This window comes from Quercus lobata, chromosome 6 (assembly GCF_001633185.2).
Source record: "Quercus lobata isolate SW786 chromosome 6, ValleyOak3.0 Primary Assembly, whole genome shotgun sequence".
Lineage (NCBI taxonomy): Eukaryota > Viridiplantae > Streptophyta > Magnoliopsida > Fagales > Fagaceae > Quercus > Quercus lobata.
Genome location: NC_044909.1, coordinates 21,378,108 through 21,395,664, shown reverse-complemented (window position 1 = coordinate 21,395,664; position 17,557 = coordinate 21,378,108). Strand labels below are relative to the sequence as shown.

The 17,557-nt window shown below is 33.6% G+C and overlaps 1 protein-coding gene and 2 non-coding genes across 4 annotated transcripts; 1 reads left to right on the top strand and 2 right to left on the bottom strand.

Moving 5' to 3' along the window:
- The first annotated feature begins 1,401 nt into the window (after nucleotides 1-1,401).
- On the top strand, nucleotides 1,402-12,099 carry LOC115994775 (heat shock cognate 70 kDa protein 2-like). Of its 2 annotated transcripts, XM_031119032.1 has the most exons (4): nucleotides 1,402-1,615; nucleotides 2,219-3,661; nucleotides 10,317-10,432; nucleotides 11,719-12,099. In XM_031119032.1, the coding sequence occupies exons 1-4, from the start codon at nucleotides 1,402-1,404 to the stop codon at nucleotides 11,884-11,886; spliced, it is 1,941 nt and encodes a 646-aa protein (XP_030974892.1). In that variant the 3' UTR covers nucleotides 11,887-12,099. The 2 variants fall into 2 exon arrangements, 1 of the variants encoding a protein (XP_030974892.1); XR_004093266.1 differs by lacking the exons at nucleotides 1,402-1,615; nucleotides 2,219-3,661 and adding an exon at nucleotides 7,754-8,000 and having other exon boundaries at nucleotides 10,290-10,432.
- On the bottom strand, nucleotides 7,103-7,209 carry LOC115951050. Its single transcript, XR_004083187.1, has one exon. It is a non-coding gene; the product is annotated as a small nucleolar RNA Z107/R87 (small nucleolar RNA).
- A 4,161-nt stretch (nucleotides 12,100-16,260) lies between the features above and the next one.
- Nucleotides 16,261-16,367, bottom strand: LOC115951053. The gene has a single exon (XR_004083189.1). It is a non-coding gene; the product is annotated as a small nucleolar RNA Z107/R87 (small nucleolar RNA).
- Nucleotides 16,368-17,557: the final 1,190 nt, after the last annotated feature.

Sequence of the window (17,557 nt, the reverse complement as noted above, 5' to 3'; positions counted from 1 at the left end):
TATATTTATACAACTTTAAAATTATTAATTCTTCATTTAAGATGTTCCCGGTTCTATCACTTGTTGGACTAAAGAACCGGTATTCATTCCATTTTTCAATTCTTTAACAGTAATTTATAGCTCAATCTAATAAAATTCGAATATTCCTTTATGCACCGCGGCTGACGCCCCTTTTTTTTTCTTTTTTTTTTCTCAATTGGGGCATCACAATATGATTCAGCTTATTTTGGGTCCGTTTATTTTTCTAATGGGTTTGTTTGGATACAGCTTATTTTATTGAAAACAAAAAATTGAAAACTGAAAACACTGTAACAAAATAATTTTTAAACATATGAATAGTGCTGTATGACTCATTTTTAATGAAAAAATTGATGAAAAGTGAGGTTTATGAATTTCATAAATAGTGCATAGAAACCACCGACCCGTCAAACTCGACCCGACCCAACTCAACCCACCGGGTTGGGTTAGTTTTTAAGGCTGGGTGGGTTGGGTTGGGTTACAAAAAAAAATTTTATAGCGGGTTGGGTTGGGTTTGGGTCATAAAATTACAAACCCGCCAAACCCAACCCGACCCGCCCATATTTAATATATATTTAAAATATATTTTTATATTTAATAATTTTTTTAAATCAATTGTAGGGCACTTATTTATATATATATATATATATATATATATATTTAAATATATATTATATATTTAATAATTAAAAAAAACAGTTGTAGAGCAGCATTTCCTCAATTCCTCCTACTAATACTAATTTAATATATATATATATATATATAATATTATATAATTAATAATTTTTTTTAAATAGCCAGTTCTTCCTATCCTATATAAAAGCCAATTAGTTCATACAAATCCTAATAAATTACTATTGTTGTTTAGTTATTAGTGTTGTTTGCCTTTAAGAAGTTACATTGATACTAATCTTTAAGTTTTTTTAATATATTAATATATTTTTTTCTATTCAATTTAATAATAATAATAAAAAATTTTCAAACCCATGGGTTCAACCCGACCCAACCTGACCCATGTGGGTTGGGTTGGACTTATGTGATGGATTGGATTGGGTTGAATTTTTTTTGACCCACCCTGGTGGGTTGGGTCAAAAAATCCCCTCAACCCAACCCAACCCGACCCATGCACACCCCTACCTTTCATTCTCTCCCATTCTCTCCCTCGTCTCTTTCTTTCAAGCTGAACTCTCTCTCTATTTCTGAAAATTCTTTTTTCTTTGCTCGCAGCAATCCTAGCATCTCTTTGTTTTCAAGCTAAAACTTCTCTCTCTATTTTCAAAGATTTTGATATTTTTTGCTCATAACAATCCTAGCATCTCTTTCTTTCAAGTTGAAACTTCTCTCCCTATTTTCGAAGAATTTGATATTTTTTTGCTTGCAACAATGGGCGATGAAGAAGTTGGCCCTGCTATCGAAATCGATCTTGGCACGACCTACTCGTGCGTGGCTGTGTGGGAAAATGACCGTGTGAAGATCATAGCCAACGACCAAGGGAACAGGACGACGCCATCTTATGTGGCTTTCACTGATGAGGAGCGTTTGGTCGGTGATGTGGCCATGAACCAGGTCGCCATGAATCCCAGCAACACTATCTACGGTAAAGTTTCTAATATGTCATTTTTTAAAAAATTTATTTATTAGAAAATGACGACGGTCGTTTTGATGTAGTGAGATTCGATTTGTAGAGGGTTGTCATGTCAAGGAAACTGTGATTTTAGAATGGTTATGTAGGTTTTATTCTCTGAATTTTTTTATTTTTTTTCCCTTTTTGCTTCATGTGTATTTTTTGCTTTCTTATTAGATGAAAAGAGAGCTATTTCTATGAGTGTGTAGAAGTTATGTAACAAAAGTTCTTTCATTTTTGGGTTTATTATTATATTATTTTTTAGAATCAGATGCGACAATTTTAGATTAATTAGAGAAAAAAAATTGCTAGATTTATGTTGTTTTGTAATCTAATAATTTAAATTATTTATGAAGCTGGAAGTCTTACTGTACTTAAACATAAATAAAATTGCATTTTCGGTCGTGTGAGAAATACAAATATAGTGTCGTAGTTTTCTTTGGAGTTGGTTTGGTTTTTTTTTTTTTTTTTGGGTAGTCATCAATACTTATTGGCTTTATTAGATTTGAATGATTATGACATTATGTGATATTTTTGTCTATTGGATGCTTATGTTCTATCCTCTGTCGTTCACAGATGTTAAGCGTCTGATTGGTAAGAGATTCAGTGATGCCTCTGTTCAGAGTGACATGAAGCTTTGGCCATTCAAGGTCATTTCTGATTCTGATGATAGACCCAAGATTGTGGTCAACTACAAAGGCAGGAAGGAGCAGTTTACAGCTGAGGAAATATCGTCCATGGTCCTTAGTAAGATGCGTGAGACTGCTGAGGCCTATCTTGGTACGACAGTCAAGAATGCGGTTGTGACCGTTCCAGCTTACTTTAATGACTCTCAGCGCCAGGCAACTAAGGATGCTGGGGTCATTGCTGGTCTCAATGTGATGCGTATCATCAGTGAGCCCACTGCTGCAGCCATTGCTTATGGTCTTGACAAGAAGAAGGCCAGTGTTGGCAAGAATGTTTTGATTTTTGATCTTGGTGGCGGGACTCTTGATGTCTCACTTCTTACAATTGAAAATGGTAAATTTGAAGTGAAGGCCACAGCTGGTGACGCTCATCTTGGAGGGGAGGACTTTGTTAACATAATGGTGAACTCTCTTGTTAAGGAGTTTGAGAGGAAGAACGAGATGGATATTAGTGGGAACCCCAGAGCCCTTAGCAGGTTGAGGGCTGCTTGTGAGGGGGCAAAGAAGACACTATCATCCGCTAAAAAGGCCACCATTTACATTGACTCACTGTATAAGGGTGTTGACTTTCATTCAAAAATTACTCGTGCTTGTTTTGAGGAGCTAAATATGGAACTCTTTAGAAAGTGTATGAAGCCTGTTAAAAAGTGTTTGAGGGATGCTGAGATGGACAAGAGAGCTGTCGATGATGTTGTCCTTGTTGGAGGTTCTACTCGGATTCCCAAGGTGCAGCAGCTGTTGCAGGACTTCTTCGAAGGAAAGAAGCTTTGCAAGAGCATCGACGACCTAGATGAAGTTGTTGCCTATGGCGCTGCCATTCAGGCTGCTATCTTGACTGATGAGCGTAACAAGAAGCTTCAGGATCTGGTGTTATTGGATGTCACTCCTCGGTCACTTAGGATGCAGACTACCAACGATGAGACGACTGTTTTGATTCCAAGAAATACCACCATCCCCACTATGGAGGTGGAGTGGGTGTTCACCTATTCTGACAACCATTCTAGCATCTTCATCCCGGTTTATGAGGGTGAGAGAACAAGTACCAGGGACAACAACTTGCTAGGCAAGTTTGAGCTTTCTGGCATTCCTCCAACTCTCAAGGGTGAAGTTCACATCACTGTCTGCTTTAAAATTGATGCCGATGGTATCTTAAATGTTGTCTCTGCTAAGGTCAAGAGCAATGGCCAGAAGAAAAATATCCCAATCACCATCGACAGGGGAAGACTCTCTGGGAAAGAAATTATGATGATGGTTCAGGAGGCGGAGAAGTACAAGGCTAAGGATGAGCACAAGAAGAAGATTATGGCCAAGAATGCTTTGAAGAACCATGCATGCAACATGAGCACTATCAATCACAAAAACCAGGTACTTTAATTTTCATATAGCATGAAACACCATCTATCAGCATTGAATTATGTAAAACCCCTATTTTAATAAAGAATAGAAGTTAAGTTGTTAAAGGAACTTTCTCGTTTCTATTCTCTGTATTTGTTTATTTTTCTCAAACTCAATTGTATTTGTGTCTTTTGGTTTATTATATACGACATTTTTCTATGGTGCAGATAAGCAATAGTATGGGGAAAAATCGCACTTGTCCCAAGAAGCATGAGCTCAAGCTGGATAACAATCCAAGCTCAAAATGTTACACATGCAATGAATGCAAGGAATATGGCAGTAATGGAATGAGATACAGATGTGAAGATTGCAACTATACTCTTCATAAAGATTGCATGTTTAGCAAGCCCACCACAACCCACGAGATCTTCAAAGACTTCATTTTCAAATTCTATGAGCAGCCACCCCCTTCGAAACTCTTTGGCAAAACAACCAAGAGATATTGTAATGCTTGTGGGAAATGTGTCAAAGGTTTCATCTACCATTGCCCTGAAAAGGACTTGGATTTGCACCCTTGTTGTCTCAACCTCAAGAAAGAACTCCAAATTGATCATGTGAAATTTCACCTTCGTGAGACTAAGTCAAAGTGCAAATTTTGCTATCAAATTTATTTGTCAAAAATTAAGGTGTGGTCGTATGTGTCAGAGTGTGGTGAGTATAATTTTCATGTTTCTTGCATAACGGAAATAATGGTTGAGGAATTGGAGAATGGAACAACTAATATTTTGGCTTTGAAGAACCATGAATGCAACATGAGCACTATCAATCACAAAAACCAGGTACTTTAATTTTCATATAGCATGAAACACCATCTATCAGCATTGAATTATGTAAAACCCCTATTTTAATAAAGAATAGAAGTTAAGTTGTTAAAGGAACTTTCTCGTTTCTATTCTCTATGTTTGTTTATTTTTCTCAAACTCATTTGTATTTGTGTCTTTTGGTTTATTATATACGACATTTTTCTATGGTGCAGATAAGCAATAGTATGGGGAAACTCGCACTTGTCCCAAGAAGCATGAGCTCAAGCTGGATAACAAACCAAGCTCAAAACGCTACACATGCAATGGATGCAAGGAATATGGCAGTAACGGAATGAGATACAGATGTGAAGATTGCAACTATACTCTTCATAAAGATTGCATGTTTAGCAAGCCCACCACAACCCACGAGATCTTCAAAGACTTCATTTTCAAATTCTACGAGCAGTCACCCCCTTCAAAACTCTCTGGCAAAACAACCAAGAGATATTGTAATGCTTGTGGGAAACGTGTCAAAGGTTTCATCTACCATTGCCCTGAAAAGGACTTGGATTTGCACCCTTGTTGTCTCAACCTCAAGAAAGAACTCCAGATTGGTCATGTTAAATTTCACCTTCGTGAGACTAAGTCAAAGTGCAAATTCTGCCATCAAATTGATTTGTCGGAAATTAAGGTGTGGTTGTATGTGTCCAAGTGTGGTGAGCATAATATTCATGTTTCTTGCATGACGGAAATAATAGTTGAGTAATCGGAGAATGGAACAACTAATATTTTGGCTTTGAAGAAGTTGGGGTTGCCTATTCAACATCGATTGAAAAGAAATGGTGGGATTGGTAAAATGTGCGTGAAAATAATCAAAATATTTCTCAAGACAATTATTAGTGCTCTTCTTGGTGATCCAACTATTTTTATTAGTCTTCTAGTTGATTTGGCTAACAATTGAATAGATAATGGTGGTATTGTATTTATTTTTTATCAATTGTCATGTGGACATGTATTTCTAGGTTAAGGTTATATTTGATGTAATTCTAAGTAATGATATAAAATTTAATAATTTTTTGCTATATTCATATTTTGAGAATTTAACCATTTGATTATTACAATGTCTTCTTCAATATTTGCATAATTTTAATATGATTAAAAATTAATATTTATATTATCAATCAACTTTTTAAATTTTAAGTTTTTGTAGCTTAGAATTGTGCATATGGATCAAATAGTAAATAACATAAAATTTGACATGTGTGTTAAGAACATATAAAATATGTACTTTAACAGTTAGATTTTCAAAATATAAATTCAATAAAAAGTTATTAAGTGACATAATATTAATTAGAGTTACATTAGGTATGACTTAAAAACTATATATTGCTTCCCAAAAAATCCAGCCCTTTACATGTAATAGGAGTGTATGTCTTCGACTTAAAGCAAAAGACCATAACAAACATATGTAATAGGAAAGTCTTCAACTTAAAACAGAAGACCATTACTCCTAATACTACACAAGCTTCATTTCCATTGAACTTATAACAAGTACAAAGCAGAGGGGCATTCATATAGTGAACAACAGCCTCTGACACAATCATCAAGAATCGGTTCAAGTCATTTATTTCAGCACCGGCTTTAGTTGTGTTGTTGTAGTCCAATGACTCATCATAGTATATATCCCACCATTTCTTCACTAGAAGCTTGATGTCTTCCCCGTCCATCTTTTCTCCCTCGCTAGTGTACCTCCATGGCTTAGAGCCCCATAAATTAATCAAAAACATACCTCATTAGTATTACATATCGGGCAAAAAATGTTCAGATTTTTTTGAACCTTGAGATTGTTACTATGATCAAAGTAGATAACACAGTAACAACTTTGACCTTTTCAAATTCAATATATGACATTGCCAACACAAGGTTTTAAACTGGGGAGAGATTGACTATAAATATCCATGAAAAACATGTTCAAAAAGTCCTGCGGGAATCACATAAATTTTGAGTAAGCCACAACCCACAAATTACTATTGCCATAAAGTGAATAGAACAAAGTCATACAAAATGTGTGTGCTTCAGTTTTGTATAGTCAATGATGTACATCCCCACGTATTAGTCCAACGGGTAGAAATTAGCTTGATATGAATCTTATCAAACAAAGCCACGTGACCCTAAAATGTCACACACAAACAGGCAATTAATGCGATGCATCCTGCAATTAATGTGAATTTCATGAGATACATGGTAGTTTTTATACCGCAACAAGATTTAGGTATTTTTACATATATACCACTGTTAGTTTCTTTAAAACCTACACCCTTTTTTCGTGTGTGTTTTAAAAATACTCAGTATTATGAATCCAGTCAAGATTGGTTACATGTATAGTTTAAACCCAATCTAGATAAGACAAGTCCCAATCCTACCTACTTTGGAATTTAACTCAAAAAATTCAAAATTATATGACGCCCAATATTTCTCCAATCTACACCAAAACAATGTTTCAAAATATAGGATTAGTGACATGCAAATCAATGAACAAATACAACTTTATGGGGGACAAAAAATCCACCAGACCTAATGCCTTGTTTGGATGACAAGAAAAATATAGAAAAAACTTTATGAGAGAAAGAGATAGAGATCACTCAGGTCATCAGGGTTGTCGACACGCAAAGTTCTCTAGAGTGTAGAGGAGTCTGCTTTCCGGTCTATTGGGCTTGAATTTCATGTGGACATCATTGTGATCTTTCAAATCAAAAACCAAAAACAAAAACACACAAAAACAGATTTACTCAGGAACATACAAGTGCAAAGAAAGCGAAGAGGGGATGAAACCAAAGGAAAAGTAGTGATACGGGATGTGGGGGGATAGGAGTATTCATATTCAGACAAACATGCTTGACACAAATGCCATAACTGGATAGAGCATTTTTTGAATTCTATTTAAGTTGAATTACAAATTATATCCTCTACTTTTGTTTAAAATGTAATTAAGTCATATAACTTTTGATTTATTCCATTACAATCTGTCAAAATTGTCCTGATCTTGAAAAAATAAAAATAAAACTTGCAATATTGATTTATCATCGATGTTTGATATAGTAAATCATCAAAAAATCTAATACTATATATAATAGCAGAAGCTTTTAAGGAAGTGCTGCCACGTTAGGAAAAAAGACCCCTTAAAATGCTGCCACGTTTACAATTTTTCCAAATACTGTACGGTGCGATAAGTTATATTCTTTCACAATTTTAACCCCGTTTGATAGTTTGTCAGTATATAAAACAAAACAAAAAAACCGGTTAAAATACAATTAGCCTTGCGATATAGAGATAGAGAAGGAAAAAAGAAAAATGAAAAAAAGCTTGCTACACGGAGATGAGAAGGAGACAGAGTTCGTACCGTCGGCCGGCTATCACCATCATTTTCCCACCACCGTCCGTCCCGTGTCAGACTTAGACCACCGGAATCGGCACCGATAACCTAAAGGTGCACACAGGATTTGAGATATGGACATAGAGAGAGAACTACCACTGGTAAGTTTTTTTTTTTTTTTTTTCGTTCTTTCTTATTAGATCTGGGTATGAAATATGAATTGGTTTTGAGAAATTTGGTTGGATTGATTTGTATTTAGGTATTTGGGTTACATTAGGTTTTGATTTGATTTAGTTTCTCAGAATACTAAAAACTTTTGGGAGTATTTGGATTCAATTAATTTTGTGTTTGATTTTGGTTTAGTTTTAGCGTATTTACAATTGGCTTTGGATAATCAAGGTTTAGAGGCCAAAAGTCCGAGAATGGTAGAGAGAGAGTCGGTTAGTCACAGAGTTCAGAGAGATCGACCGATTGGATTTTTTTTTTTGGAAGAAGAGGAAGAATAATAATTAGACTGTTAAGTTAATGCGCCATGGATTGAGAAAGGGGCACCACCACAAGTTCTGTCATCACCGTAAGCCTCCACCCACTATCAGACTACCGGAATCGCTTCCTGTAAAGTTTTGCTTTAAACTAAAAAATTAAGGGTTTTTGGTTTTTATTTGGAGAATCAATTGGGGGTTAATTATGATTTAGATTAGTATTTTGGGTAAGGTTTGGTTTTGATTAAGGGATTTTGGTTAGAAGAAGTTTTGTTTTTAGGGTATTTGGCTTGGCTCAATGTTTTGGGTATTTAGAATCGATTTTGACTATTTGGGTTGCTTTGATTTTGAGTTCACATAAAATGAAGATTTGCTTTGTTACTCAAAGAACAAACCTTTGAGTAACCAAAACTACACTAAAGTTTTATTTTAAATTTTAAAGCTTTTGAATTTGTTGTTTCTGAATGGTCCCTTTTTTAAAGCCATTGGAACTATGCAGATTAATCTTGAACCACTGTAAGTATTGTTAAGAATGTACCTTCATTTGAAATTGAAATTGAAAAGAGAGAAATAAATTAGAGAAGAAGATAACTATTTGAAGTGGTAATTCTGGATCTAACTCTATCCAAGTTGCATTGGCAAGTGTATCTGCTGTATAGATATAGTTGTATTCCTATCTTATTGTAGAGAAACTTAGTACAAATTATATTTACTATGATTGATTGCACCAGTTTCATTTAACAGCTCCTTATGGTGATTGTTAGGAAACATTATCTAGGACATTAGGTGAACTTCCCTGTTCATTATATGCATGTACATTTTAAAAGCGAAAGGCTACACCAGGTTTGGGAATCTTAATACACCGTTAAGACCAATGTAAAATAAAGCAGAAGGGGTACCTTGACCGTTAGTTTTCACACCAACGCCAACCTTAGACTGCCAGAACCATAGGCAAACACACCATTAGATCTTCGAAACCTCCACCAGGAAAGTTTTTTATTTTTACCCTTTTTAGATTTGGGTTAAAATATGACTTAGTTTTGGACATATTGATGGATTTGTATAGGTTTAGGTATTTGTGTTAGATTCAGTTTTGTTCTGGATTTTGGTCTTCTTGGTTGGTACTGTTATGGTTTCATGGTGAGATTTGATAATTTGGGCAAATCTTAATTCTCAAATGATGGCCTTATTGGAATTTTGTATTTTGATATGATACTATGATGTGGGAATTCTATTATGTGGGAATTCTATTGGAACTATGGCATCTTTCTATGATGTTATATCTTACAATATGGCAACCTTGAAATATTTTTTTTTATTTTTCTAATTTTCTGGGGTGGTGTTGTTGTTCTTTTATCTTCTCCTTTCTTTTTTCCTTATATCTGCTTTTGGGATTTGATGATCTGCGTATGTAATTAAATTTTTTGAATTTTATAGGCCTTGATGTTTGAATGACAATGAGCTTAATAATCTCATATTGAATTCGTTATATCATTTTTTATTTTATTTTATAGGCTGAGCTGGTAGCTATTCTTTGATGATAACTTGATATTATCCTACCAACTGATGTGAATGCTTAGGGTGTGTATGTGTGTATGTATCTATATCTATCACACACACATTGAATCCCTATTTTTACTAGAAATTAAAAGTTACTGTTTGTCTCATGTATGCAACACTATTCATTCTAAATAAAGAGTTTAGATTTATAAAGAATATGATTATTATACATAAAAAGGGAATTTTATAAGGCACCATTGCATCATTGTTTTGCCCTATATATATGAATAACTATGACAGGGTGTTGCACTAATAAATGATAATCTTAGTTGGCCCTCACCATTCTTTTACTATATATACATATGTTCTTCTGTTTTTGTTTTTTTTGTTTTTTTTTTTTTTTCCCAGTTGGTTGATGAGGAAGGGGATGAAATCTTGATTTTGATCTGAATTTGGTTTATTGTCCAGATGATGGCACTTACACTATGAAAAAAGTTATGATTCAGAATACTAAACAATTGGAGTTGGTAAGGGAGGAGATCCGTGTTTCCTCATTGTTCAGTCATCCCAATCTGTTTCCACTTCTTGGTCATGCTATCATTTCTGTTAAGGTAATCAGTCAAAGTGGTTATTCCTATCTAATTTACAATTGTTATTCATATATTTTTCTTAATATAAAACTTGACACTTACAGAATTGTTACATGACTGTTGCTTTGGTTGGACTACTTTAGTATAAAATTGATGGTATCAAACCATAGTTTTGGCTTTGACTTTGGTCACTAAGCCACAAGAAGTTGAAACATTCCATTTAAACACAAGGAAATGTGGTAAACATATTGGCAGTTATTATTGTTGGGGTTGCAATGTTGCGTACCTTGAAGTTCAAGAGCATGAAGTCTTGCCATGTGTGCAACTTAGCTGTCATTTCTCCTTCTGCTTGGTATTCTTCATAAAATGGTTGTTCTTTCTTCTTACGTTCCAATTTTCTTTCCCATTAATACCTCTCTCTCTCTCTCTCTCTCGCCCCTTACAGATAATCACTACTAAATAAGAAAGAAAACAAGAACTTGGCGGCTAAATTAGAGACTATCACAGGTACAAAAGAAGCAATCTTCAAAGGCCATGCCTGACTTGCTTTAAATTGAAGGTCAATGATTCTTCTTTCAAATTCAAACATGTCACCATATTTATGCAATTTTTTTATCCCTTCATTTGCATATTTCATTTGGAAGATCAGCTTTATAAAAAGAAAAAATGGTTGCAGGTCACGTGTTTAATGGAATTCTCTTAGACGTGATTTGTAATCCTTTGACTCATTTTTTTTTTCTCATCTCAGATTCATTCCCACTCCGTCTCTTACTATCTCTCTCCTTCCCAGATCTGATTTTTATCTTCTAATTCAAAATAAGTTGAATATCTGCAGTGTTCTATATACATTCTTTTGGTATTTTGATTATATGTTATTGACTTATTGTTGCATGCCATATGTTAATTGAAAATTTCTTTTTGATGTGATATGTGAAATTTCATATTTTATATGGGCCATGTTCTTCCCATTTTGTGACACTGTTTAAGGTTGATTTCCTTGAAAATTATTTTTTGGTTGGAACAAAGATTATGGTGGTTCAATTCAACTTATATCAAAGTCTTTTGACAAAATGGGTAAAAGGGATTTGGCTAATTAGTGAAAGGAATTTTTACACATTAAATTAGCCAAACAACTCATATCTTTGGTATGCGTTTATCACTTTACATGTTTAAGAGATTCAATGCAAAATTAATGCAGAATTGCAAGGGTTAATTACAATGGATTGGTTGATTTGATATTTTTTCTCTACATATTTTTCCAATCAATATATTCTCTTCGTCAAACATTTTTGTCATTAAACTTGCAGGAAAATTTTAGAAGGGAAAGAAGAAGAGGTGGTGGAGGAACTTTTTGTGATAGTGTGGATGTTGTGCAATTAAAGAAATTAATGGCTTTTCAAATAACAGTACAAATTGTCTGGTGTGATGGCCAAAGAGGCTATATGTTTTGCTGCAAGGGATGTCCTTCAAGATAAACTTTGATGGAGCAATGTTTAAAGAACGAAGCACATTTGGAGTAGGAGTCTTTATACGAGATGATAATTGGTAGCTCATTGCCACATTGAGTTACAAAGGGAGAGCAATTATGGATCTGGAGGAGGCAGAACTAGCAGCAGTTGGCCAAGCTATTAATTTTGCAATTGGAATAGGTGCAAGAGATATCATCTTAGAGGGCGATTTAGCAAGTTTTTGCAATTGGAATAGGTGCAAGAGATATCATCTTAGAGGGTGATTTAGCAAGTTTTTTTTGACAAGCTGTGATCTGAGGAAGAAGATAATTCATGCTGGGAGCTATGGTGGAGGACACAATATTAAGAACGAATCTGTTCAATCCATGGAAGGTAAAGCAGTTCTAGGTGAGAGGCGAATCAGCATGCGTATTTATTGGTGTGACTTGATTATTGATTAGCTAAACACTGATGTAATGAATATGAATAGTATTTAATGCAAGTTATCTTTGATTAGTTTAAGGAAAAAAAAAAAGACCAATAGCCCAACATACTATATCTCTCTAAAATGCTTCCAAAGAAGAAAAGTTTCAGTTGCTCCATATACTCCATGGTGGTTTGATATGAGTATGATTCTATGTTTTCCACTTTGTATTTCATTTGTTTTGACTCTTTCTTTTTTTAAATATTATTATTGTTACCTTTTCATTGATTTATTTTCTTTTATCCTCTATGGCAGATGCACTTCCAGTGTGGACCCTTATGATCACTATTACATTTGTAGAAGTTTTTATGTTGATATCAATTTCCAATCATTAGATTCAATCCGTATGTTGAAGAACCCTAAGCATGTAATAATTCTAATAAATTTATTGCAAAAATAGGTAGGAGGATGATTTCTAATTTACTGTCTAAAACACTGGTTCATTAACACTTATAATACATGTTGCATTGAGTGATTTATTTTGATAAGTTACTAATTTTCTCAAAATTTGCTATAACCTCTGTGATTTTTTCCCCTAGGGGATGTTAAAAATAAACAAATATGGGGTTTTTGGATGTCACCCTTGATGTACTCATAAAACATGATTCTGATTAATAAGTTCTTTTTTTCGGAGTTTTGATCAAAGTAAATTCTTAAATTACCTATTTGTGTCTTTCTTTTTGGCGTTTTGTCAAGTTACATTGACACTTGGTTTTTGTAAACTGAACAGAATGACTGGGATTCAAAGTTTTGAAGTCCTATAAACTATGACTTTTTTCGACATGCATATCAATATTTGATAGCATAAGAGCATTGATAGGCTTAATCAATGAAGCAGGAACCTATGTTGCAACTCAAAATTTGTGCCATGTATCTTTCTTTTTATATTTTTATTTTTATTTTTCTATAGAAGTATCTTTCTATTTTATTTTTCTATAGAAGTATCTTTCTATCTTGGAAGAACATTTTCTTTATTTAGCCTTCACAGGTGCCATTTTAGTTTTAGTAAACTTAACAATTTAAAATATGATTATTAGGTTCATATTCTTTTGTATATTAATCTTAACAAATTATATTTACTCTATTTTTAATAACATGTAATATAATTGAAACTAATTCCTCAAGCATTAAATCACATATTGAGTATTATGCATGGTCATAAAGATAATTTATTACAAAATATTTAAAAATAAATTTACATCGTACCCGTGCATTGCACGGGAACATCAACTAGTTATTTATAATTGATTAAGAAATCAAATATTAGAAACAACCCCTCACACAATGTCATTTTCTGACATCTTCCTATTTCTAGTATTAAATGTGTTAAATTGTTTTCTTTGTCTTTGAAAATAGAAATTCTTACAATATTTTAGATTTTTTTATGTAAATTATTTTTTCTTATGTGTTGTTATTCATATTGTTCTGCTTAAATTGTTCCATTTTGAGAAATTTTAAGCTGGTATTTGTCATTTGATTTGTCGCTTTGAAATTTTTTGGTGTGTGTGCTTGTTTGGTTACCAAGAAATTGCATGAAAGTTAAAAGAAAAACGGAAAATAAAAAATTAAACATAAATGCCACATAAATTGTTGATGTGAATTTCTAAAACCAGTTAAATATTTTCATTTGTGATTAAGTGACATGTAAGCAATTTATTAGCCATATCAACATTTTTCTAGAGTTAGATGATGGCAAGGAGCACACTGAAGTGGGTATATAAGGAGTATGGTTTAAATTGATATTGAAGTTTTTCTAATGACCAAAATGAAACAATCCCTAAAAGTCAAGAACTCGGAGGCAAAATTCTAATAATTTATCATATTTCTATTGACATGAAACAAAATATTGTTTGTATGTTCGATAAAATAAGTTATTATTTTATTTTTACAAGATTAATGAATAATTTATTATTAGAAGGGTTGTGTATCCAAAGCATTAATCTACCAGTACAAATCAATAACAATAAATCATTAATTTTATAGCATGAGAAATATTTTTACATCAAATGTTGAGACATGCGATATCCTATCATTATAAGTGAAGAGTAAAGAGATACATTGTATATATAGAAAAACTCTATCCTCTATTTGTGATCAGAAAGAGAGGAAATTGGCTATAGTATGGTCCTATGGAGAATATAAACCAACTCGACAAATCAGTATGGAAATAAAGAATATAGAAGATCATTTGGAACAATGAAGATCGCATCTCAATGTAATAAGGCAACGAGCAAAAGAACATAGCACAAACCCAAAAATCGCGAATCAATGTAAAGAAGATCAACTGAGTCAACAAAGAGACATAGCCTCTCTTGAAAAGGAGAAGGAGAAACTACTCGAGAAAAAGGAGAGTCTCATTTATTTAGGTATTTGGTATCAATTGCCAGAAAATTCATGGAGGAAGGGGTGTTTATATTTATGTTTAGGCGTCATATTCATTGCTACCTATCCCCATATTTGATTAATCATTTATGTTGTTGGAAATAATGTAGCATAAAGTAATAGTTTCTTTTATTTTTATTTCCTATTTAACCAATAAAAATTTCATAAGTTCCAACTCAATATTTCAAAAATTGTTATGATGATGGTTTCTATTTGCACATTGGAGCATAATATTTCAACACCGATGCATTTTAGGTGCGTGTAAAATTAAGATCAAGTTACGGATTCAGATCCTCTAGATTTCTTAGGGTACTCTATTAATAGATTTCCTTAAATCTTAACCATACTTTAATGATTTAATGGTCTAGATTCTGCTATGTCAGCATTCCACTAACAATATTCTTAAAAGAATAAAATAATGTTGCAAACAAAACAATTAAGATTATTGTTAGTGGAATGCTAACATAACAAAACCTAGACCATTAAATCATTAAAAAATTGTTAAGATTTAGGAAAATCTATTTGGTAGAGTACCCTAGGAAATCTAGAAGATCTAAATGCTCAAGTTACACCTAGTGTAAGTCTATGTTCATGTTACACCATTTAATTTTTTAGGAGATTAATATTATAAAAATTCAACCATTGAATAATATGTTCTCATTTTCTTAACATGCACGCTAAATTTCATGTTAATTGTATGTTATTAACTCTTTGATAATAACTCAATCATTGGTCACCTTGAAACTTTGCAAGGTATCAAAGTAAAATGCAAACCAACCTCTGATATTTCTAATTAAATACATCCAATAAAAATTTTCAAGTGATGTTGATATATTGTCAAAAGTTACACCAAGTATAATTTGAACTCAATCCATATATATTAGCTAATATCTTCAAAATTGTATTCACCAGATAGTTCATTTTTTGAGAATCAAACCTCGTTTTATTCCGTGACTGATAAGCAAGTCCGTTTGTTTGCATTGTTGTGGAAACCTTAAAAAGGGGCAATTGTGAAAAAGCTAGACTCTATCGCGTATTTGAAAGAGCATTTTATGCTTCTTTATAAAAACAAATTGATTTAAAACGCATGTTTAGGCTGCACAAACGCCTAAACAAACGGATTCAATCAACGTTAATAGTTTCATGAGAAAGTTGTTAAACATCACTCTGACCAGGTGTTGGATTAATTTATTTCACTTCATCCCAATCTATAAAAGAGAATTAAATAAACAAATAAAACAATTAACTAAATAATAATAATAATAATAATAATAATAATAATAATAAAAAATAAAAAAACAGCTAACTCAGAGGGAAAAAATAGATGGATTACTCAGTGTTGGCTTTAAAGTCGTAGGTTCGATTCTGCCAGCAACCTTACAACACAGAAGAGAGAGCTAAGAATACTCATCAAAACTATTCAATTTTCCCACAAACAAATACAACTTCATGGGGGACAAAAACACTCAACAAACTAATGCCCTGTTTGGATGACAAGAAAAATATATAAAATCTTTATGAGAGAGAGAGATAGAGATCGCTCAGGTCATTGGGGTTGTCAACATGCAAAGTTCTCTAGAGTGTAGAGGAGCTTGCTTTCCGGTCTGTTGGGCTTGAATTTCATGTGGACATCATTGTGATCTTTCAAATCAAAAACCAAAAACAATAACACACAAAAACAAAGAAACTCATGAGCATACAAGTGCAAAGAAAGCCAAGAGGGGATGAAACCCAAGGAAAAGTAGTGAAACGGGAAGTGGGGGATTCAGACCAATATGCTTGACACAAGTGCCATATAAATTGTTGATGTGAATTGCTTAAACCAATCCATAACAGCATAAAAGCAGTCCATGATGAAAAGATTCAACCCAAGCTTTACAGATTACAACAATGGTGTTCACACAGTAAATCACTCAGAAAGAAGCTACAAACTAAGAGAGAAAAGAGAGCAAGTTTGAGAGAGAGAAGAAGAAAAATTATGGTGAATGACTGCTTTACTGCTCATTTCAGTGATGTACAATATATATATACACAAGGATCAACAATGGCCTCATCAGGGATCCCTGAATTCACGGGATTGATCTGTAAAGTGCAGAGAGTAATTAGGAACTAAGTAACTGTTAAAAACTACTTAATAGACTGCCTAACAGACTTAGCTTATCCAACAATAGCTATACAAAACACAGCGTAGCACATGGATAATAACAGACATATAAAAAGCAACGTTTCAGTAAGTATAAACGCAGCATTTCATTAAATATATTCACAAGTCTTCGTGTGACCAGAACGGCATCATTCTGATGAATTCTTGAAGTAGCCATTGGAAACTAGCCGTTGGGCATGCTCTGTTGACCTTTGGGACTTCTTCTGGAACTACTCTCAACATCCCCCCTCAAACTTGAGGCAGAGTCAACCAAGAGTTTGTTACGCAAAACTAGAAAACGGGGACCAGGCAAGGGTTTTGTAAAAATATCAGCGAAATTGTCACGGTCAAAGATGAACTTGATCCCCAAAGTACTCCGAAGAACACAGCCCCTCACATAATGGTAGTCAACCTCAATGTGTTTGGTTCTGGAATGAAACACAGGATTAAAGGCCAAAGCAATAGCAGAATTGTTATCACACCAAAGTATGGGAATGTGAGGAAGAAACAGCTTGAGTTCTTTGAAGAGTGTGTGAAGCCAAGGCACGATACTCTGCCTCTGTAGAAGAACGCGAAACAGTGGATTGTTTCTTGGAAGACCAAGAAATTGGGCTTGAGCCAAGGAAAATCAACATGCCAGTAGTAGACTTTCTGTTAGTGGGGTCACCAGCCCAATCTGCGTCAGAGAA

Excerpts from the sequence above, each read along its gene's own strand:
- LOC115994775 (XM_031119032.1), top strand. The coding sequence starts at position 1,402 with ATGGGCGATGAAGAAGTTGGCCCTGCTATCGAAATCGATCTTGGCACG. Across the intron at positions 1,616-2,218 it reads TCCCAGCAACACTATCTACG|ATGTTAAGCGTCTGATTGGT; the intron begins GTAAAGTTTCTA and ends TGTCGTTCACAG. Across the intron at positions 10,433-11,718 it reads ATGCTATCATTTCTGTTAAG|GAAAATTTTAGAAGGGAAAG; the intron begins GTAATCAGTCAA and ends TTAAACTTGCAG.